The sequence below is a fragment of the Juglans regia genome, chromosome 3 (assembly GCF_001411555.2).
Source record: "Juglans regia cultivar Chandler chromosome 3, Walnut 2.0, whole genome shotgun sequence".
NCBI lineage: Eukaryota > Viridiplantae > Streptophyta > Magnoliopsida > Fagales > Juglandaceae > Juglans > Juglans regia.
The window spans coordinates 29,783,776-29,808,877 of record NC_049903.1 but is presented as its reverse complement, the minus strand read 5'-3'; the positions used below and the strand labels follow the sequence as shown (position 1 = coordinate 29,808,877).

The following is a 25,102-nucleotide window of genomic DNA, read 5'->3' as shown; positions in this document are numbered from 1 at the left end:
CCCGACGTCCACGTCCCTCTAACAAACGACGCATCCCACTCCCATGGACCCACTGGTCTTTTCAGTTTTCACTCCAAAAAAAAAATTTTTAGGTCTGATTTTCAGTTAATAATTTCACTCTAGAGAGTGGCATCGTGATTTGTATTTTGTGGTATTCTATTTTGTCTAGTGTTATATATATTTTCTTGATTTTGTTGTGGGATTGAATGGCTATTTCGGGATTGCTGGAAATTTTTGAATTTGGTGGTGGGATTGCAAGAACTGATTTCCAACAAACCGCCAAACCGACCGTGAACCAGCCGGCAACTGAAATGGACAGTTTTACCCCTTATGCGGCCAATTTTCTTCTCCAAAATACCAGTTTCGGTCGGTTTGTATTTTTGTATAGAACCAAATTGAGGGGTCGGTTTTTATTATTGTATAGAACCGAACCGAGGGGTCGGTTTTTCACCCCTAATCTTAATTATAATATTCTAATCGAAGTGAGGATTGTAACTTGCATTTTAATTGTAGGATTGTGAAAATTGGATAATTTGAGGCCATATTTCTAAAAAATGATAGTTTAATGTAAAGCATAACTTTCCCAATTTTTATTAAGCTTGTTTGGAAATAGATCTCATCTCATCTCATCTTATCTCATTCTCAAACATAATTCAAATACACAAATTAATCATTACAACTTTTTCAAACTAATCATTACAATTTTCTAAATTTTGAAACAAAAAATAAAAAACAATTCAACTTTTTCAAATCTTTAAGTAAAAATAATATTATAAAACTATATTCTAACAATATTTTAACCTTATAATATTTTTTATTCAACTTTTTATCTCCTTGCAACGACATGATCCTATATTTTTAGGGATAAATTATGGATAATTTTATTAAGCTTAATAAATGAGTTAAAGCCCATAAAAGGACTTATCAGATAAGTTATATTTATTTAAATCTAGAGTTAAGGTTCTATTTTTTTTTTTTAAACTCCAATGTCGTGAGTGTTAGACTCCAAACACTATTACTATTGTGCTTTCCTTTTCATAATAAAACTCCTAGCTACCAAATTTCCTTCCACAAATTTCAACCACGCACGAAACTAATTCCACAACTGATACCATGCACGTACGTGATCTACTCCCACTAGGGTTTTCAACAGTGGCTATATATATACCACTACTTTGATCAAACAATCATATATATCTTCCCCCGATTTTCTCTCCATGAGACTTTCCTTCTGACCCCACGACTTGCATGTTGCTTCCCTCTTCATGCACGGTTTAGATCTTGTTCCTTGCCTGTTTATCACTACATGCATGGCTTTATCGTACCCGTTTCCTCTGCATGCACGTTTGTCATCTCTAGGGTTTTCCTTTTGGTTCACAACCAGCTAGATTTATAAATATGTTTAGCCCTCCTGCATGAAAAGAATAGTCCACTGTCGCCCAACAACCGTGGCACGAGACCCCATCGAATCAGCACCGAATGGAAACCACCCAGCCTCCATCTCCCTCACATTAGTTCCTCTTTATCCCAACGTCAAAATACACTCACCATAGCAACCATCAACAGCTGCTCTCCTGCACCACAAAACACATGCGACACCCACTGTAAACCGAGAATCACCAAGCTTGGATTGACCAAAACTCAACCCTAGACTATGTTGCCGCCGCACTACCTTAAGGTAGTTCCACCTCAAACTACCACGGAAACATCAAAGAAGACCCACACACCCACACGACACCACCCAAATCCGCCCTAGTCCACTATAAGCTACAGACAACCCTGTACGGCAAGCCTCTGTTTTATCACTCAAGAACAGAGCAATTTTGGAGCCCACCGTAAAGCCAAGTTTCCACCTTGTCAGCCATCGCTCCTCGCCGGAAACGTCCACACCACATGGCCGCAGCTCGGCTACACTACGCACCGGACCACCATACGTAAGTCCATCTCCCTCACATCATGTTCTATTCTCTCTTTCTCACTCTCCGTCTCTCTCTCGCTCTTCATCTCTCTCACTCATTCTCTCTCTTGTGCCGCACCACTGGCCAGAGAAGCCCAGTACGACGCCAACCACTCCTAGCCACTGTGAACCTCAGCCAGCCACCATGACCCTTCGTCGTAGCTGATCTTTCTCTCGGTGAGCATCGCACAATCCTCTTCTCCCATAAGCGTATGAGCTTCTCTTCTTTTATTTATTTTATCTTCAACCTTCTCAAAATGCCCATACCCATTATTTTGTCTTCCCAAAATGCCCTTCTATTAAGTTGAGTCTTGTTGGACGTGTCTTATATTTAATAATAGGTTGGGCATGGTTTATTTTTCAGAAAACACCTTTGTATCATGTATGTCGTTTTAAATGTGCCTAGCTTTTAATTGAATAAATATATTAGTCATAGACTTAGCTTTATAAGAAAATGTTTAAAGAGTTTAAAGTATATTTTAAAGTATAGTATTGAGCCCACTATTTTATTAATATCCCAATCATCTATTTAAGTAGTTTTTTAATAAAATTATTATGTTATATCTTAAATAGAAAATCAAGGAATATGTTATGAGTCTTAGATAATACTACTATCTAATAATTTTAGTATAACTGAATAGTTATTAACTTACCTCATTCCAAGTAATTAGAATGCTACGACACGTTGTTCTATGAAACGTTAGTGACGATTAGTGCCTCGTATAGGTCACAAGCTACGACGTGAGATTGTGGAAGCAACGCTATAAGATAAGTAGCATGATCATACCCTTACACATATGTACGGTAAATCGCATGTCTTTCATAAAAATATTATGTATGTATGCCCTTCATTGGAAGCCCTTCTTTAAGTAGCCAAGTCATGATAAAATAATGAAAATTCATGATTTTATGTGAAGGTTTATGCATTAAATTATTTATGAAAATTCATGATTTTAGGAAATGAGTTATGCATCAAAGGATTTATGAAAAGACATGATTGTATGTGAGAGTTATGCATTAAAATATTTATGAAAAGTTATGCATGATTTTATGTGAAGATTTATGCATCAAAATATTTATGAAAAATCATGATTTTACGTGAGGAAACATGTATCATTACATTTATGAAAGAATACAATTTCATTTGAAATATATGACAAGATATGACAAGTATGTATGCGATTTATTTTGAAATTTATGATATGACAAGTATACAAGTATGATTTTTATGAAGTATGAATTATAAGATATTTAATGACCTATGTTATAATATGAAGATGGTACATATGTTATGGGCATATTGCATTGTCAGGTCGTACATGCTAGTAGTGTACCTAGTATGTCTTCCTTATGTATGGATTCCATAATCCGCGGTCATGTACGGAATCAGAATCTACTTAGATTTGCTAACCCTAACTCACGAGGGTCAACAATGGGTATTGACATATGACAAATGAAAGATAAGTTCATATTCATGTTCATGTTATTTACATATGTATTTATGAGTATGCACGTTTTTTAAGAAACCTTATATTTATTATATTTACTGTATGATGTGTTGCTTATTAAGTATTCGACTCATTTTTTTTCTATATTTTTATGTTTTAAACTATCCCAGGTGATGACATTTATGAGGATGAGACTGCAGAACAGAACTTGACCCGAGGAGGCGAGGCAGAGGCCTAGACAGATTATGCTATGATTAGTTTTATGGTTTAAGGTTTAAATGAATTATTTTGATAAGCACATGAGACTTTCATATTTTTAAATAAATGCTTTCGCAGACTCTATTTTAGATTTTTAAATATTTATTAAAGTTTTTTATTTGTAAAATATTTCACATATGGTGTGTTATTAAAAAGAAAAGTTTTTAAGTTCAAGTTTAATAGAGCATTGGCTTTCTGAAAATTCTAAAAATGTCTTTATTGGGGAGCAGGGTGTTACACTCCTCTCTTAAAATCCAAGAAATACTCAACTCAAATTATCTCACTGTCATTCACAAACTATCTTATTACTATTCACAAAATTCTCATCTCATCTCACTCCTCAAATGAGCCCTAGAGTAACCCTTGTTCAACCTTTTTTATTTTTCAAGCAAGTAAAATTTGTAAATAATAGTTTGTTGGACTATGCCATGTTAGAGTCAGTTAACTTAAAAGACCAAATGTACATAAAGAGTTATTATATTATTAAGCTGGTGTGTAGAGCACACCATTCACATCACTTTTTTTTTTAAAAAAAAACCAATTGGTTTATTGCTCATGAATGACTTACACCATTTCACTAATAATAGTGGAATGTATACAAGCTGGATAATCTTCATTACATATAAGTCTTCCTTTAGGGACATATCATTTCTAGCTAAAATGTGGGCAGCTTTATTTCCTTCCCTCTTAACATGAGAAGCTAACCATGAATGTAAGGAATTGAGGATGTTTTTGGTGTCTGCAATAAGGATTCCTCCTTAGCTCCAATTAGTATTTGCATTGTTCAGAATGTTGATGACTTGTACCGCATCACCTTCCATGATAACATTCTGAATTCCCATGTCTCGACAGAAAATGGCTACTAGCATCAATGCATAAGCTTCTGCAAATAAGGAATCTGCAATAAGCTCTTTGTGAGCTTGAAGAGTACCAGCAACCTGACCCATTGATCCCTTATAACAACACCTATCCCAACTTTACCTGCTCCTTTATAAATTTGTAAAAACCCACAGGAGGTTTCACCCATCTACAACAATGCTCTCGAGCAGCAGGCCTTCTCAAGTGTTTCTAAATTTGACATTGCTTGAAGCAAGTTATCTCCTCAGTTGCCTTAATAATAATTGAATCAGGGTGAGAAAAGCCCTTATCATGGACAAAGCTGTTCCTCCTGAACCAAATTAGTCTAGCAATCATTGCAAACTTAGCTAACTCATCTTTTTGCAGTGTCTGAACCAAGACCTCCCAAAACTCCAAAAATGAGGGAATGTGGATAGCCATCTTTTGTATCCTTTTACTAGCTTGGCACCACACATCTTTTGCTGATTCACAATCCCAAAGGGCATGAGAAACTATTTCAGGAGAAATTTTTCAAATAGGGCAAGCATCATCTTTTGTCACTTTCCTATAAAATAGGTTCAATAAGGTAGGCAAGGCATTTTTGCAGGCATTCCATATGAACATTTTAACAACATTAAGGACATGCATCTTCCAAATAACCTTCCATCATTCACTTTTCCTTCCCTTTCGAAGATTCCCCCTCTCTTTGACTGAGCAGCTCCTGTTGCAGCAATTAGGCACTCTTAAATGAGTGTATTCCAATCTTAGTATAGACCCACACCATCATGCATGTCTTCCCTACCAACAGAACTGAGATGGATGGACTTAATTCTATTGACATCAGTTGAGGAGAACATATTAGAGATAACATCCTCATTCCACATATTGAATACAGGATGGATAAGGTCTGCCACCCTCTCAATTCTTGAAACATTTTGATCCTGACTTTTAATCACCAAACTGCTTGAATCTGTGAGCCACCTATCCTCCCATATCCTTATCCATTTTCCATCTCCAACTCTCCATATCAGGTCTTCTTTAATAATTTATGCCCTGCCATAAGACTCCTCCATGCATAGGAGGGTCTGGATCCCAATTTGGCCTCTAGAAAATCTGTGTGGGGGAAATACTTGTGTTTAAGCACCTTGGCTACCAGAGACTAAGGGTTTTCTAAAATTTTCCAACATTGCTTTGATAACATAGCATTATTAAAGGACTTAAACTCTCTAAACCCCAGTCCACCTTGCTCTTTTCCTTTCCCCAGATGAATCCATTTTACCCACGAGATTTTAGATTTGTCTTCATTGAAACCCCACCAAAAATTCCTTAGTAACTTATTCAGCTTCTGTATAATGGAGTTAAGCAACAGGAAAATCCCTATTGTGTAAGTGGGTATGGCCTGTAGCACAGCTTTCACCAATATTTCATTGCCTGCAGCAAATAAGAATTTAGATCTCCAGTTTGTAACTCAAGCCCATGTTTTATCAATGAGTGAATGAAATGCAGCCATTTTCTTTCTTCCCACAATAGCTGGAAGTCCCAAATATTTCTCAATAGAGCTTTTGAGATTTGATCCTAGCAATCATCAAGATGGTGTTCTGATCCTCAATAAGTGTATTTCTATTAAAGAGAATAGAAGTCTTTTCTTTGTTTAACATCTGACCAGACCCTTGTTCATATGTCTCAAGAATATGGAGAATCCTTGACCACTCTAGAGAGTTTGCTTTGCAAAAGAGCAAACTGTCATTAGCAAAGAATATGTGGTTGACAAGGACTGCTCCCCTCACAACTGGCACACTTGATATACTGCCTAGTGCCTCAGCTTGGTGCAACATGCATGATAGACCTTCAACACAGATAACAAAAAGGTAGGGAGAAAGAGGATCTCCCTACCTTAGACCTCATGATGGAAGAAAAACCTGTTGAAGATCACCATTTATTAAGATAGAATAGGAAACAGAAGAGAGGCAACCCATAATAAGAGAGATCCACTTGTCATAAAATCCCAATTTTCTCATCACAGCTTCAAGAAAAGACCATGCTACCATGTCGTAAGCCTTGCTCGTGTCCAACTTTAATGCCATGAATCTAGATTTTCCTTGCATTTTTGAGTTCATAACATGTAAAGTTTCATAGGCAATTAAAACATTGTCAAAAATTAACCTGCCAGGAACAAAGACACTTTGGTTAGGAGAGATAATATGAGGCAATATGGTTTTAAGCCTATTAGTTATCATCTTAGCAACCACTTTATAAATGACATTGCATAAGCTAATTGGCCTAAAATCATAAAAAAAATTTGCCTCTTTTAGCTTTGGAATCAAGGTCATGTAAGTATCATTAATACCCTTCAAAGAACTACCATTATTCAAAACATGTAAAGCAAAATTGCACACTTCTTTTCTTACAATCTCCCAATGAGTTTGATAAAAGTGAGAAGGGAAGCCATCGGGTCCAGGGGAGCTTAAAGGATTCATTTGAAACATAGCATCCTTCACTTCTTCTGTGAATTGCATAAGCAAACTTTTGTTCATATCATCTATAACTTTTGTATCCATTCATGATATGCAACTGTCAATAATTGTGGGATTAGATGAGTTAAAAAGGTTAATGAAAAACCTTGAAAAGAGATCACCAATATACTACCTTTCTGTAACTTTATTCTCATATTGATCCACCAGTTGCCTTATTGATTTTGCTTTCCTTCTTTGAGATACATACAGGTGGAAGAAAGTTGTATTTTGATCACCAAATTGTAGCCAATGTTGTTTTGCTCATTGCTTCCATATGAGCTCCTCCTCAGCAAGATGTAATTCAGTGTCCTATTGATGTTGCTTTACATAACTAAGGTGAGTCTCATCTCCATTATCCTGCAAATCAGCTACAACTTTCATCTTCTTCTTAATGTACAGGGGAGTTTTCCTCTTAGAGTAATTTGTCATCTTCTGAAGAGCCTTTTGACAGTTAAACAACCTCTTTCTAATAAGCTCATCAACTAAGTCACCACTACAAACATGATGCCATGCTTCCTTAACTATGGTAGAACACTCATCCCTCAAAGTCCAAACTGCCTCATATCTGAAGATAAATTGTCTGTTCTTTGCCTACAACTCCTTACTTCACATAACCAATAGAAGCAGTGTAACGCCCCAATGGAAGGCCCAAACCACATGGCCTATACTCCAAAATGATACAATTGGAGCCCCATTGAAACCTTATAAAGAGCAAGAACTTCTCCTTCCCAAGCAATGTGGGATCCCATACACCACCTACCTTTATCCATACCATATGGGGTATCACAATCTACCCTCCTTAAATTCCCGACATCCTCGTCGGGTCTATCCATTATAGGTGGCACGGCTCAAGTCCCACATTTCTGGTTGGGATAAGCTCTGATACTATTTTTCGATTTATGCGTGTCATCCTTGCGTAGGGGCCATGCTAATTTTCTCTGTATCGTTCCAATTTTATCGGAAGTCCCTGAAATTTGGTACGCCCCAATAGAAGGCCCAAACCACATGGCCTATACTCCAAAAGGACTAGTCAATGATACAATTGGAGCCCCATTGGAACCTTATAAAGAGCAATAACTTCTCCTTCCCAAGCAATGTAGGATCTCATACACCACCTACTCTTATCCATATCATATGGGGTATCACAATCTACCCCCCTTAAATTCCCGACATCCTCGTCGGGCCTATCCATTGTAGGTGGTATGGCTCAAGTCCCATATTTCTGGTTGTGATAGTCTCTGATACCATTTGTAACACCCCAATAGAAGGTCCAAACCACATGGCCTATACTCCAAAATGACTAGTCAATGATACAATTGGAGCCCCATTGAAACCTTATAAAGAGCAATAACTTCTCATTCCTAAGCAATGTGGGATCTCATACACCACCTACCCTTATCCATATCATATGGGGTATCACAAGCAGGGCATGATCAGATTTAATAGCAAGTAGAACTTGGCAAAAGCTATTAGGGAACATTTGCTGCCACTCAGTATCAGCTAAAGCTCTATCAAGCTTTTCTTTAGTGAAGAAAGCCTCAGGTCTATTGTTGGACAATGTAAACTTTGGTCCTTGTGTATAAACACCATTCAAAGAACACCACTCAATTGCAGCCTTAAATTGCTCCATCTGTCTGTAGGGTCTGATTCTAGCCCCCACCTTCTCCTTTTGACTAATTAGCTCATTAAAATCCCTCATACAGATCCAAGGAAGAGTTGTGTCTTGTTTGAGCATTTTCATAAGTGCCCAACTCTGCTCCCTCTTAAAAGTCTCAGGATGTCCATAGAAACCTGTAAACATCAATTTCTGATTGCCATGGTGCTCAGAAATAATTGCATTGATGTGCCTTTTCGTATAGCTGCTAATAATGACATTAAAATATCCTTTCCAAAATAGTGCAAGACCACCACTTTTACCAATGCTTTCTACTGCCAAACAAGCATCAAATTTTAGCTTAACCCTTATAGCCTCCATTTTTTCTTTATTATATTTTCTTTCCATAAAAAACACCACACTGAGACACTTCTCATTAATCAGCAGACTAAGGACCCTAATTGTCCGAGGGTTCTCAAGCTCTTAGTAGTTCAAACTTAGGCAACTCATTGGTTTTGGCAGGGCTGGACACCAGCCTCTGCCAATTGAGATTGAGTCAGCACTCCTTCAGTGGTTTCATTCTTCTGTTTTTTAGAAAAGCTCCTTCCATCAGTATCATCTTCTACCCCAGGCACTAGACTTCTCTTACCTTATATCATAATGGTGGCCTGGGGAACTTGTTTTATTTCGAGCTTTCCTTTTCCATTTGGTTTTTTTTTTTTTTTTTGCCCCTTGTCATTAAGGCCATCTACAATCATATAATTCTGCTCACTTTGAAAAGAGTCAACACTTGTATTCTGATCAAGATAACTATCATCAAATTCCTTAAATAGAGGAGGATTGGAATAACAGGCTCCTAGGGACTCGAGATGACCGATTTCTGAATTGGACAAAATCTCATTTTCAGCCATGATTCCAGCTGAATGAGAATCCATATTAGAGACACCAACTCTTTCCTTGTTGCCAAATTTCAACCTAACAACCCCTTGAATAAGCTCCTCTAATTGATTTCCTCTCTCTACTTCAAATCTTAGACCCTTTGATTGCTCCTCATTCCTAGGAAGGAGACTTTCCATATTAACTGTTATAGGTTTGATCTCTTCCACTGAATTTGCCTATTTTCCAGCAGAATTTGAAATCTTACCATCCTTGACATTATTTCCTTTTCCACCTTCATCTTCATCCTGGTCCCAAGAACCATGAGAATTGCCATGATCTTTACTTCCATTGTTCATGGGAGATGATTTAGAAACTGGTTTTTAAGATAAAGTTCGAAGGCAGACTCCATATTGACTTTGGGACCCACTATGCAAGGATTTTCCAACATTCGACTGATCACACCCACTAGCACCATGTTTAATAGTGCCACAATTAAAACAGAAATTTGGAAGTCTTTCATACTTAAAAAAAATCAAACATTTACTCCCTAGAACATTGATCAACATACCATGCATGAAAGGCTTTGTGATATCCACACCAACTTTAACTTTAAGATATGGACCCCATCTTACTCCATCCTCATCAGTATCCATATCCTCCACCACACTAATCTTACTACCAATCAGCCTGCCAATGTCTCGAGTCATCACTCCTAAAGGGATACTGTAGAGTTGAATCCACATTGATTCAATAAAGAATGTAACTTCTTTTGGTGCAACATGACCATCAAAAGAAGTCAAGCATAATAAATTACGATCAAAGGTCCAAGGCCTACCTTTCATCACTTTCTGAAGGTCTGCTGCATGTTGAAACTTAATGACAAAGAGGTTGGAACCAACCTCCTTGAACTATATTCTCCATTTTGCCTTCCACAGAGTCTGCATGGTAGATTTAAAAGCCTCCCCATTGACACTATTCTCGGCCACATTGAGTCCAATTGTGAGATCTCTAATTTTTGCTTATGTTTTAAATCCGTATATTTTTAATGGATGTGTTATTTATTGTTGTTGTTATAATTTATTTTGGTGTGTTTTAATTTGGGCTTTTATTTCCTTAATATTAATGTGTTATTATTTTTGTATAATTTTATTTGTAGTGTTTTATTTATTTAATTGGGTTGTGTGTGTGTTTTGTTTGTATTTTAAAGTGAAACCCAACCCATGTGCATTAAGAACCAACCTAGCCCGAGCGCCTGTTTAACCCAGCCCTGCCCGAAGCCCAACCCATGCGGGTTAAGTGAACCCAGCCCCCTCAGCTTGCAATGGCACCGTTTTGAGGAACCCTCCATCGTGTTCTCCTCCTACGCCGCACAACACTTCTCCTTTCTTCTTCTTCTTTTTCTTCCTTCCAGCAGATTCCTCTTCCTCCACGCAGCAGCTGCCGACGCCATTCGAAGCTTAGTCACGCAACTCAGCCGCAAGCCACCACCTCCATCTCTCTTCTTTCTTCTCCGTGTCGTTCTGTGGAGCTCCGTTTAGCTTTCTGTCGTGCATGCCGCTCCCCATGGCCACCACCTCCTTCATCAGCTGTCAACCCGCAGCTTCACCACGCAACTCACTCCGCCACGCACGGTTTGAGCTGCCATTTTTGCTTCTTCCACCCGTGCAACACGCAAGCCTTGCGAACTGCCACATTTGGCCTATAAATAGGCCATGGCTTCTTCAAATAAATCTTCCGAGATCTTCACCCTCTTTCCCTCTTTCAAGCTTTTTCATTTTGCTGTTTGAATTTTGAATTGTGATTTTGTTTGTGAATCTGAAAGTTTGAAGCTTTGGCCGTGCTTGGTTTTGTTCCAAATTGAGGGAAAATCAATCGGTTTGTTGTTGGTTGTTGCCGTGTGATAAAACCTAATATTTTGGCACTGCTCAACCGTGTGCCGCCGTTGTGCCGCCACTCTTGGCAACACTCCCTTCCGCTTGATCTTCCAGATTTATTCCCTTTTCATGTATGTAATTTTTCCGTTTAATATTATTGTTGTATTTATTATTTGTAAACTGTTGATTGGTTGGTTTGTTGGAATTGGGCCTCGGGTCATTGAAGAGTTGGGATTTTTAATTGGAGTTGTTGGAATTGGGCTTTGTGCCGGTTTGGAGGACATGATTTTACTTGTATTTGTGAAATGGTGAAATTATAAATGAAAGACTATTTTATGTAAATGAGTTATTCAATTGTATATTCCAATTAATTGTTGAAATGTATAATTATCGTTTTATTAAAATTGTGTTGAGACGGTAACGCTCTCGTACTGATTCTGTGACCTTTTGGCTGGCGAGGTTAGAGGATGCTTAGCCATATACGCGCTAGGCGCGGAATTGGGCATCGCTCGTTACGAAGTCTCATGCACGGACGTTACCCGTGATGTGACGATGAGAGCCAAGTCGTGCGGACGGTCCATAGGGGAGACCGTGGTGCATGCTTATTAATTAATGGTTATGATTGGACCAAAAATGAAATTTTTGATGTGAGTGGTTAGAAATGGTATTTTTGGAAAAAAAAAAACATATGGTATTGTTTTATGTGGATTATGTCCGTATGGGGACACGTGTTATTTTTATAAATCTCTTGGATGTTGTTTGGGTTAATTACTTGCTGAGATGTCATAATCTTATTGTAGTGTTTTACCCTACGGTTCCCTCTTATGGTGTTGTAGAGTCTGACGCAGAGCCCGAGTATGAACCCGAGGGATCAGCTCCGCCAGAGGTTTGAGTTGCTGAGAAACTGTTCAGCGTTATGGGATTTGTTTTCCTTATATTATTTTCCGTTTTTAATTTATCTGTGGAATGACTGTTTAATCCTTGTAAAGTTACCTGAAAGACCTTTTATTTCTCCGCTGTGAATATTATTTTGTACACTTATTGCATGATGTACACACTCTGAGCACTGGTCGTTAGGGTGCGTGATCTATGTGTTCATCATCCCAGTATCATGAACTCTACAAAAATAACAAATGGGGGTCGAGGGCGCCACACCAATAAGGTAGAGTTTACCACAAATAGACACCATGTTCTCTTTTGAAATCTCCACGTCTAAAGCATTATGTTCTCTTTCAGTGAGGCAAAGTTCACCCCATTTTTCAATGATATCATCAGCCATCGCAGCACAACACACTCTCAATAAGAGAAGAAGAACAATAACGACCAAGAAAAGTAAAACCAACGAGCCTCTTTCAAGAAGGAGACACTCTTGCCTAAAGTAAACAAACTCCTTAGCTCTCGCTAGGAGACAATCCTATTCCTATCAATTGCTTGTGATTCTTTAATTGTGAAGAGTGTTAATGCTCAAGCAGTCGAGGGTTTTTCATCATTCACATCACTTAAATTGTAAGATTTAACTTATAAGATCCAAATTTTAAAATTTATATTTTAAATCAAATTATGTCATGTAAATATTTTGCCAGTGTGTTCTACAACTGACTTGAAAATATAATTTTTAGTACATACATAGGTGGCTCGGACGATGGATCATCCGAAATCATCTCGCCCGGCCACTGGACAATTGGCAGGCAAATACTATCAATATTTATAAAGAAGTAAGAGGGTGGTGGGTGGAATACGCTCTAGTTTTTACTCCTTTTTATAATATTTATACATCATTTGAAAAAGAGATATTCTACGCGTCAGCCGGAAGCGCAGCATACCTCACATCAATTTTTTTTTTTTTTACACTCAATACGTTGAGTGTATTGCGGCTTTCGGCTGCTACATATGTTTTCTCTTTGAAAAAACCTCAAATCTATCTTCACTTTAACTGGATGTATCTTTTTTTTTTCTCTCTCTAGAAATTATTTTTGCAGTCATAGAACAAAAGTATCGTGCATTTTTTTTAAAAAATTAATAAATATGAGTCACACATGAAAAAATTAATTTTTTAATAGTAAATTCTACTATTTTTCAAAAGGAGTGAGCGGCACTTGCACAACTCATTACTATATTTAGTATTACTCTTTTTTCCCATTTATCCTCTTATTCTTCTTCTTCTTTTTTTTTTTTTTTTTTTTTTTCAGCTTTCTTAGTTCTCCTCCTCTATTCAAGCTCACGGTGCTGCTGCAAGTTTCTTCTTGTCAAGGACCCACGACCACCCCCATGGGTCTCTTTCTACTCAACTCTCTCCACGAGTCTCTAATGCGAGTCATAGTTATGAAACTCATATCCAAAAGTCCCTTATACGAATATAGTTAGATCCACGAGTTCGATTTTCTATTGATGCTGTTGGCTTTGATCCGTTGATGTTATCTAGAAATCTTTGATTTTGTATGGGTGGATTTTACCAACAGAGGGTTGGGTATGGCGACACTATGCTCATACCATAGATCACCTTCAAAAAGTTTATAAATGATCCATGAATAAATTTCTAGCAACTTTTTTATCCATTAATATTAAAGCAAATAATATAAATATCTCATGCATCTTATGATAATTGTAGAGACTAATGAAATATGTTATTTTATATATAAGGTTATAAAATACTTCCAGAATCTCAATTTTGGATTTTGTGATCCAAACAAAAATATCAATTGAAAAAAATAATTTCGTCTGAAATGTTTTAATTAAGCAGTTATTATCATTATTTATAGCACTTCTTGATCTTTACTTAGAAGTTGGAACATCTCTATTGTATATTTAAATTCTTGAAAATTCAAACATATCGAATTTATAATATAATTTTGATCTCATATATGTCATCCATGTATTCATGTATACAGATGGATGACAAATCAAATCAGAAAATATTTTATGTAAAAATATAATAATGATGTAATTGAATTAAATCCATAAGAAAATGTGTCTAGAATTTTAAAGACTCGAGAAAATAAATGGTTGACTCGTCATGAACCCTAAAAGCAACTTGAATGACTTGAATCTAGATGACACATTTTAATTATTTAGGTTGAGTTAGAGTTAACTCATTGAAGACCCAAACCCCATATTTGAACTTTATTTGCCTATCTATGTTGATCTAGCGTACCCCAGAAAAAAAAAAGTATTGAGTAGTGGACGACACAGAGTCACAGACACCGATCAGCATCCCCATCATTAATGAATTGATAGGTACATGACCTTGCTCAATGAAGCTGTCATGGACGTGTACAAACATTTAGTTCACAAAGGGCCTGTCAAGACAGCAAATCTTGTTTCACAGACCTCAAAAACTCAACAAGAAAACTCATCAAGTAGAATGTGGAACTCAAGAAAACATAGTAGATAAGTTTGCAAGAATAAATATCAGAAGTTTTCAAGAACAAGCATCAGTTTTCTTGTGATATAATTGTCTATGTAATACAAAACAGGCCAAATAAATGAGCAACTTTGGAAATCTTAAAACCATTCCCCTTTAGCACTCCAAAGTTAATTAATTGACAAGGATCAATTTAAAACTTGAAATGAACTAAAGGTGTCGTCTAAACATTCACCCCCACTCAATAGTACATAGGTTCCAGAGATAACAGATCACATTGATATACTGGAAAGCAAAGATGCTTGTCCAGGATTGATAAAAAAAAACTCCCAGGGCAAAACTTGGAAATTTATACCCGTAATTAGCCAAGTCCACCATCCCACAAACTATAGACACTTCACTTAAGTAAAGAAGGGCAGAAAGGAAGAACTCCCTGTTGCAAGGCCTACAGTTTGTATTCAGCTGGCACGGCTCTTAATGACATCAAGACCAATCTCAGTTGGATCAGTTGCTTGCAACTCAACCTGAATTCCATCAAGCTCTCTCTTAAATCTATCTTTGGAGCTTGCATAAATCATCTTGCTTCTAACCCTTGATGTGTCGGGAGACCTTCATACAACAGGAGGCAAATTAGTGTATGTACAATAACAAAGAACAAGGCATCAAAGATCAATTGAAAGGCCAATCAAATAGATCAATTGAAAGGCCAATCAAATAGACTCACCAAGCAACAAAGAAAATCCTGCTCTTTTGGCAATTCTCTTCCGTGACAAAGTCAAAATCATATACAGCATAACGGCACTCGTCAGCTGGAAGGCTTGCAGTGAAATCCTCGTAACCTTGGTTTGGCTCACCAACCTTCTCCACAATAACTTGCTTCTGCTTCTCCTCAATCTTGAAAACTATGAAGCGATAGGTCCTTTTCGCCTTAAGTTCTAGAAACCTCAACTTGCAGTCATCGTGCACAGCTATACCCGAGGCTGCGTTGGCCTAAGGAATTTATAAACATCATAGAGATTAAGTAGTTGACATAAATAAACCTACAAGTTATTAAGACACATAGTATATGAGGAATATTAACATATGGAAGACCTTATAGGTTGTTAAAATAAAACCACAAAAATTAGCATTCCCAAATATTGTAAACATTAAGAAATCAATTATATTACCTAGATTTGACAATAAAATAATCTTAGCCTAACACGATCCACCCTTTTTTTTCAATAACAATAAAAAAGAAGCAAAAGAAAAATCATCTAAGCTATGCTAGAAGAAATTGTAATCCGCTTGGCTAGAATTCTAGATAATGGAAAATTCCAACACAAATACATTGGCCTCCTTTATCCCTTAAAATTTTTCTAAGCAGCCCAATGTGCTTGAGGTAGAAAACTGGAAACAGAAGTAGAATTAAATCTAAATATTAATGATGATAATAATACTTCCAAACCATCACTAAAGGACTCTAAAATCGTCCGAAAAATCCAAAAAATATCAACTCTTAACATGCACTGCAAATTCTTTGTCCAAGTATAACATCCATAAAAGACTGCATATTAGAAGAACATCAGAACAAAATGCATTCAAAACTCAGCACGATCCGTTTGGTTAAGGAGAGTAGATCGTATCATTTCCAGTCATCAAAATAAAAATGAATCATTGATCAGAAAATTTATTTCCAAAAAGAATTATAATCCACTACGGAAATCACGATTCAAAGAGTAAACATTCGAAAAAATCAGATCTGCAAGCTGAAGAAGCACAACTAAACTGATTAATAACTATACCAACGCACACAGATTACTACAATTCCAAACTTCACTTCCGAACATCAGATCGACCACAGAACAAACAAAGACGACATCGGAAAAATCTCAAAACAAATGAAGATCCGTTTGATAAATAAGAAACCGCGAGAAACGTAAAAAAGAAGATTTGGAAGAACAGAATCATAGTAATCGGAGTTCTTAGCAACAATTTATCAATAATAGCTGAAGTAGCGGAGCAGAAATGGAGATGAAAGAGTAGAAGGCTGACCATTTCGTTCGGTTTGCTTGGAGATACAGAGAACACGATCGAGAAAATGAGAATGAGGAGAAAATATAGGTATGAGAGGCTCCTCCGATGACGAAGGCTCTGCTAAAAACGTTGAAGGTATTTATATAGATAGGTGGCTAGACTCTGTGTGTGTGCAGGGGTCAATATAGTGGTATACGACTACGTTTGGAGCGTGTGGACCAATGGCGTGGCGCCACGCTTTGTACGGGTACCCAAGGGGAGGGACTCTAGTCTACGCCATTGCTTTATTGGATTGTACGAATCCGGCTCAACTCTGGAGTAGAGCCGACCGACTTAAGAAAAATATGGTGAGACGACGTCGCTTGGAATTATTATTATTTTTGGATACTTTTTTGGGTCAATTAAAAACAGTATATTACTTTAAAAAAAAATTATTCTCGTCATCATTATTTATTATTCTATATCTTATAAAAAATACTTCTATATCTTATAAAAAATACCTCTACATCTTATAAAAAAATTATAAGTATAGAATGTGAGAATGAATAATGACTGATACACAATATTCTTTTATAAAAAAATATAATTTTTCTTATTTATATATTTTTCTGATTTACCTCACAAAAGATTAAAAAAACATATATCCGTTCTGATTTATTATTGACTTCAAGATATAATTTTTCATTATGTTATCGTTTTGGCCGACTCAAACTTAAGTAAAAGCATAAGTTTTGTATACCAAGAGCACATTTTTCTCTGGATCATTTATCAGAAAATAAAAAATAATTTGTTTCTCTCAAGTAAAGTTTGATTCTTAAATTCTAGAATAATGTTTAATAATTGCAAGTGTTGAAGTGAATTTTTGTGTGGCAGGAAGGGTAACGAACTCCTCTTACCAAATAATAAAATAATCATCAAAATTTGTAAGATTCCAAGAAATCGAAATATTTCATTAACTAAATTATCCATTTTTCATCTCTCGAGAAATTCAAGAGAGAGTTTTAATATGAATTAGTTGCCTCTCTTTTGGTCTTTTTGTAAGAAAATTTAAGCACCAAATTGTGTATTGATGCTGACATATAAGATATTCGTTTAATAAAACGGTATCAAATTAATATGAAAATAATTTTTATGAGACAGATGATCTTTTACTTCTTTCAAAATTTTCTTTCTTTTATTATTTTTTCAATAAAAAATCATGTCAGCATTAAAACGTGGTTTGATATGTCAAATTCTTTATACCTAGCAAGATTTATCTAATAAATGAGTTTCAGAGAGTGACATATGGTAAAAAAAAAATTAAAATCACTGCCATAACACATGGCAAGAGTATGGTCTAAACAAAGAAATTACGGCCATGCTTCAAGATGTCGAGAAGAAAAAATAAAAACTGAAAATAGGAAGAGGAGGAGAAGATGATGATGAGGAGGAGATAAAGAAAATAAAAAAGAAATAGGGAGGGGAAGAATCTGAAAAAGAATGGAAGAGAGGAGAGGAGAGGAGAGGAGAGGAGAGGAGACGCAACGGGGGAGGGAGAAGAAATTGAGAATGATTTTAGGGGATAGAGGCGGATGTCCCCCGTCCCCACGAGTCTACCCACGTGAGGGCAGGGTGGCGGGGGCTGGACCCCTAGTAAATATCCTAAGCGTTGGCATCAATTTTGATCTCTCGTAAATTCAAATAAGGTAGGCTGAGCAAAAAAAAAAAAAAAAAAAAAAAAGAAAATGAGAAAGCCTCCAAAGTCGGGACGCCGCGTAAAGGAGCCAGGGAATGGATTGGCTTGGCGAGGGCAGCTGGGGGACGCGTACGTACAGAGAGATATTTCTCGGTAGTTGACGTTGTGATTGGGAGGTATTAAAATTAAGCCATTTCTCCACTTTAACTATGATTAGCACTTGGGGGGGTTGGGTCCCTCATAATTGATTCTTTTTGTGCGTCAATCCAACGCCAACTTAAAATAATGTTGCAACCACGTTCCTCCATTTTAAAGCTTGTATCATGGTGCAACAATGGTTTCCAATAATTACTTGTAAAAAAAAGGCAAAAAAAAGTTTTCCAATAATTGAATTGGATGAAAGGCAGTTGAAATTGTACCTTGAAAGAGAGTTTATTGGATTTAGGAAAAATAAATGGAGGATACTTCAATAGGTTAGTGAAAATTAACAAACTCTATCTTTGCGGATTCTTCCTTTTTCACCTCTTTTACTATTGTCTTTCACAAAAAAGAGAGAATAATGAGCATCAATGACAATAAAAGTATAGGGAGTTTAAATGAAAGTACTTACAGAGTTTTTTGCCCCATCGAGAGGGGTATATATACCTGATTGGAGTGGTCTCCTGGCAAGCTGATCGTGGTGGTGTTGCTCTGTACTCAGGTTGTGCCCTCTCTTGACATTCTGCCACACGACAGGTCATTCATGCCTGATTGGGGCAACCGCTGACAGTCTAGGGTTCACGTGGTGGTGTGTCCGTCCCCGACCTTCATTAAACGCGGCGTGGTCTCGGCTTGGCACGCCTACCTTCCAAGTCTATCCAGGGACCAAGGTTGTCCCTAACACTGTGTATGTGGATTGTTGGCCAATAGTGGTGGCAGGCCTTCTGATTCAGGGATCCACATTTCGTGCGTGCTACTTTGTTGCTCCTTTTTGGGCTTCCTAAGCCGACCTCACCCTACTCGGCCTGGCCCGGCCCAAACTATCCATTTTTATCAATTTTCTACTACTAGACTACCCTTAGACCCATCAGTGTCTTGTGGTTCGGCCCAACCCTGAGAACGGCCTCCTTCACATTGTTTTTTAGATTTTTTAGTATTTTGAAGATTTGGGTAAGATGATTTTCAAGTTTATCTGATTAAAAGCAAAATAATTTTTACTAAAACATATATTTGACGTTAGAGATGAAACACCTTTGCCATATAAGAAAAATTGAACTCGTTTGTGTTTTATTAAAAAGATCACACATTTGTATTACAAGAGAAACCTATTTAAACAAATCTAATGTTTACACAAAAGGCAGTAATTGATTTGTTCTGCTGTACAAGATTACACTAAGCTAAAGTTTAGGTGCTCTGCTGTACAAGATGACACTAGGCTAAAATTTAAGAGATGAATAGATTTCACTCCATGAAGCTTGCATATATGAGATCATGGTCGAGTGATTGGTGGAATTGATATGGTCATCTATTACGCCCCCTCAAGATGGTGCTCCTGTCGGCGACACCAATATTGGAACGCAGAAGCTGAAATCGTTGGCGTGATAAGACTTTTGTCATTAAGTCAGCTAGCTGATCATGTGTTGAAACATGTGCTACCTGAGGCAATCCTTTGTTCACATAATCCCGCACAAAATGTAAATCGATGGCAATATGTTTCATTCGAGAGTGAAGAATAAGATTTAAGTTTAGCTGCGTGGCTCCGATATTATCATATAGAAGTTTAAGGGGAAACAGGTTTTTAACACCAAGTTCATGAAAGAGTGATTGAAGCCATGCAAGTTCAGACATGGCACTGGCGAGAGCCCTGTATTCCGCTTCAGTTGAGGAGCGAGCCACAGCTCGTTATTTCCTAGTGCACCAAGAGATATGATTAGGACCAAGGAATATGATGTACGCAGAGGTAGAAGTGCGATCATCAGCGTCCCTGCCCAGTCCACATCAGAGTAGGCAAGGAGCTGTTGATCGTTTAAGGTGAATCCCATGATAAATAGTGTGCTTGAGATAACAAAGTAACCGTTTGACAGCAACCCAGTGAGTTTTAGATGGGTAGTGCATAAACTGAGCAAGTTTATTCACTGGGAAAGCAATATCGGGGCGAGTTAATGCCAGGTACTGAAGAGAACCAATAACACGCCTATAGGTGGTGCTATCAACGGGACTTGAACCATCATGAAGATGAAGACGTTCTGAAGTAGCTAGGGGGGTAATGACATCCTTAGCACCATCCATTCGAGTTTTGAGTAGAAGATCCCGCACATATTTATGTTGGGAGAGAAAGAGCCCGTGCAAAGTAGGGATAACCTCAATGCCCAGGAAAAAATGAAGAGGCCCAAGATCTTTCAGAGAGAACTGAGAGCCAAGCTGCTTGATGACTGTAGAGATGAACACAGAATCATTGCCAGTGAGGATTAAATCATCAACATAAATAAGCAATTATGCAACAGTTCCGTGATTAGTGTAGATAAACAAGGAGTGATCTGAGGTAGACTTCATAAAACCGATGCTGCAGAGACAGTCATGAAGAGCATGATACCAGGCCCCTGGGGCTTGTTTCAGTCCATAAATGGACTTCTGAAGATGGCAAACATGTTGAGGATGGGAAGCATCAATAAATCCGGTTGGTTGAGCCATGAACACATCCTCAGTGAGGGTGCCGTGAAGAAAGGCGTTATTAACGTCAAGTTGTCGGAGAGACCAACCTTTCATCACAGCAAGAGATAGGATGATCCGAATTGTAGCAGGCTTTACAATAAGGGAAAATGTTTCTGTAAAGTCGAGCCCGGGTCGTTGATGAAATCCTTTGGCAATGAGACGGGCTTTGTAGCGATCAATGGACCTGTCAGGCTTACGTTTGATACGGAACACCCATTTGGAGCCAACCAAGTTCTTATGGGATGCAGTAGGAACAAGCTTCCATGTGCCATGGCGAACAAGTGCTATGAATTCCTCACTCATAGCTTGACGCCAGTGCGGGTCTGTAAGAGCTTGATGAATACTGGTGGGCTTTAAGGATGGTGGTAATGCATGCTTTGTTGTCAGAAATAGGCGCTTGGGTTTGTGAATATTGTTCATGGACTTGGTGACCATGCGCAATGACCTAGGAGGCCTGGCTTCAGCAACCTGTTCAGGGGCGGAAATAATAGGAACTTGGGATGTGGGAGCATGCTCAGAGGGACGCGAATCAGGGGAGACATTTACACAAGGTTGTGACAGCACCTGGTGAGTAGCTTCATCCAACAGAGGTCCCGAGGAAGCCTAACCACTTGATGATTGCTTTGACATATCGGGCGTAAGTCGATCAAGTGTTTGAAGCTGAGGAGAAGGGGACACAGGCTGAGTGGAGAGGGAAGAAGAAGACTTTAAAGTGTGAGGAAAAATATTTTCATCAAAGCGAACATGGCGAGATAATAAAATGTGATTAGTGACTAGATCAAGACACTATATGCACTTTGGGAGGTGGAGTGGCCAACAAAGATGCATGAACGGGATTTTGGATCCAACTTATGTTTCGAATACGATTTGAGCCATGGAAAACATTGATAGCCAAAGACCCGAAGCTTGAGATAATTGGGACTGGATCGAAATAAGATTTTAGAAGGTGATTGAAGAGAATGCAATGGGGTTGGCATACAATTGATTAAATAAACCGCAGTCTGAAAGGCCAAATTCCAGTATGAAGGAGAGAGCTGGGCACGGTGGATTAATGTCATTCATGTCTCCACTATATGCCGGTGATGGCGTTCAACTGCTCCATTTTGTTCCAGAGTGTGTGGAGCAGTTGTGAGATGACAAATACCATGTTGGCTAAGATAGCCTTTAAGTGCGACAAACTCACCACCGTTATCTGAGTACAGATGTTTGAGGGGCAAAGAAAATTGTTTCTCAAGAATTGCCTTGAGTTGAGGAAAAATTATGGAGACTTCAAATTTTTGTTTCATAGGAAAGTACCAACAATATTTCGTAAAATGATCAACAAATAAAATATAGTAGCGGTAGCCTTCAAGATATGTATGTGGAGATGGACCCCAGACATCTGTAAACATATATTCAAGAGGCGAGGAACTGGAAATGCTAGATAAATGGAAAGGAAGTTTTTTACTTTTATTGATTGAACATGAGGAACATAGTGAATGAGCAGTACGCTTATTTGCTGGTAATTGAAACATTTTTATCAAATGATGAACAAGTTTCCGAGAGGGATGACCCAATCGATTATACCAAATATCTGAAGACACACATTTAGTGGTAAAGGCTTCATTCGTAGCACCAAAATTGCAAAATGAAATTGGAATTGTGTAGATGCCATTATCACATTTGCCTTGCATTAGTGTCACCCCCGACGTCGGATTCTTCACAAAAAAATGGTAGGGGTGAAACTCAATAACAAGATTATTAGTCTTGGTAAATTCATGAACTGAGATTAAATTCTTGTGAATGGTAGGTACACAAAGAGTATTGGTGAGAGCAATGGTGCGAGTAGGAAGCCAAAAGTTCACAGTACCAACATGAGAAATTGCCAAACTTGATCCATCGCCAATGATGACCTCGTCAGTACCATTGTACTCGGAGTGGATGGAGAGCTTGGACATATCAGAGGTGATATGATGAGAAGCACCAAAGTCAACCACCCATGGTTTGTCTGTGGAAGTAACAGCACAGTTAGCATTGGGAGAGGTTGGATTCCATAATTTCTTACATTGGCGAGCCATGTGACCAGGTATATCACAGAACTGACAGATCACGGAGGGTTTGGTAGAAGGTTGAGAATAGTTTTGAGACTGGGAAGAACGTTGATTTGTCCGAGAGTTGTTGCTCCTGTGAGTTTTGCCTCGATGAGAGGAGGTTTGAGATACCTTTTTCTGGTGACAATTGGCTATTGCAATAGTGCTCTGCTGTAACATCTACAGTGCATTTGACTTGCTGGAGGTATTCAGTGACGGTCTTGGAACCACAATTCAAGGAAGTGAGTTGATCCTCGAGTTGCATGACTCTCGTGTGAGAGTGATTTGCATAGAGACTGGTCAGTTTAAGCCAGGCCTCTCTTGAAGTGCCAGAGGTAGCAATCAAGGGCAAAATACTTTTTGACACAGAAGCAAAGATGCCATTGAGCAAGAGTTTGTCTTAACGGATCCAGCGACTGTGAGCAAAAATAGCATCAGCAGTTGGGTTAGTCCCAAGCGTAGGACATGGATGAGATCCATTAATAAAACCTTGAAGGCCATACCCAATGACAAGGGAGTCAAACTGGGCACGCCATGCAGGAAAGTTTGAGGATGTCAGCTTGTAGGGTAGCTGATTATGGGCGTTGATGGCAATGATAGTATTTTCTGGTGGAGGAGTGGAAGTGTTGGAATTGGTGACAGAGGTAGGCGACTGAGACATAGCGAAAGCAAAAATGTCAAACTCGTTTGAGATAGAGGTCTCGTGATACCATATAAGAAAAATTGAACACGTTTGTGTTTTATTAAAAAGATCACACATTTGTATTACAAGAGAAATCTATTTAAACAAATCTAATGTTTGCACAAAAGACAGTAATTGATTTGCTCTACTGTACAAGATTACACTAAGCTAAAGTTTAGGTGCTCTGCTGTACAAGATGACACTAGGCTAAAATTTAGGAGATGAACATATTTCATTCCATGATGCTTGCATATTTGAGATCACGGTCGAGTGATTGGTGGAATTGATATGGTCATGTATTATGCCAGGTATGCCATAAACAGATGAACATAGACCTCTCTTATCAAGGGTTAATTCATTCACAAATAGTCACAACATGATTATTTATGTCGAAAATAAATTTATTTTAACAGAAAATAATTATTTTTATAATAAATAATTAGTCACATATAAATAATTTTTTAATGTATAAGTTCCGAATCAATTTTATTAACATCATAGTTGAATGTATGACGAAAATTGATAAAACGCTTATTGGATGTAACAGCTGAAATTTACTTTTCACCTAAATTTGTAAGTAATCACCATAAACGCCAAATGGGTCGAAGTCCTTTGTACATGATTTTTTCATGATTTTTTTCCCCTGTTGAGGAAGAAGATGACATCTGTCTAGGCTGGTTTGTTTCTCTTCAGCGTTATATTGGTTCACTTTCCCCACATATGCACATATATGAGCTTGTGCGGTCTCGGCTTTCATGGGCTGGATCATGCTACAGTTTCCACTCTCAGTTACTGCTGAGAGTTACGTTATAAAATTTTAAGTTATTATTTTTATTTATATATATATTTTAGTAATTTTTAAAAAAATAAAAAAATTATAATATTATTAAAAAATATTTTCTTAATTACTAAATAAAATAAAATTAAAAAATCAAAACAGTAAAGTGGAGCAGTAGATTTGAGTGGAAAGAATAGTATTATCCTTGATATAAATACTTTCAACTTATCTTATCTTATCATTATAAATTTTTTCAAATACCTATACAAAATATAAGAAATAATTCAACTTTTTCAAATCTTAAAATAATAATAATATTAAAAAATAATATTTTAATAATATTTTATTCAACTCATCTAAAATTATCTTATCTTATCTCATCTCACTATTCAAACGCTCTTATTGTTAGACCTTTTTGTGGAGGCATGTTTTCCTTTGTGATTGTGTTCTTCAAGTATACGTCTTTATTA

General features: G+C 37.4%; 1 protein-coding gene and 1 non-coding gene across 2 annotated transcripts; both read right to left on the bottom strand.

Moving 5' to 3' along the window:
* Nucleotides 1–7,887: 7,887 nt before the first annotated feature.
* On the bottom strand, nt 7,888–7,994 carry LOC118348085. The gene has a single exon (XR_004801231.1). It is a non-coding gene; the product is annotated as a U6 spliceosomal RNA (small nuclear RNA).
* A 6,781-nt stretch (nt 7,995–14,775) lies between these two features.
* LOC108981025 (actin-depolymerizing factor 2-like) lies at nt 14,776–16,894 on the bottom strand. The gene is made up of 3 exons (XM_018952097.2): nt 16,756–16,894; nt 15,446–15,711; nt 14,776–15,330 (listed from the first exon to the last, which is right to left on the bottom strand). Exons 1-3 carry the CDS (start codon nt 16,756–16,758, stop codon nt 15,180–15,182), a joined length of 420 nt encoding a protein of 139 aa, XP_018807642.1. The 5' UTR covers nt 16,759–16,894; the 3' UTR covers nt 14,776–15,179.
* Between the last annotated feature and the right edge of the window lie 8,208 nt (nt 16,895–25,102).

Coding starts and splice junctions, on each gene's coding strand:
- LOC108981025 (XM_018952097.2), bottom strand. Junction 15,331..15,445: donor AGGATTTTCTTTGTTGCTTG/GTGAGTCTATTT, acceptor TGTTGTATGAAG/GTCTCCCGACACATCAAGGG.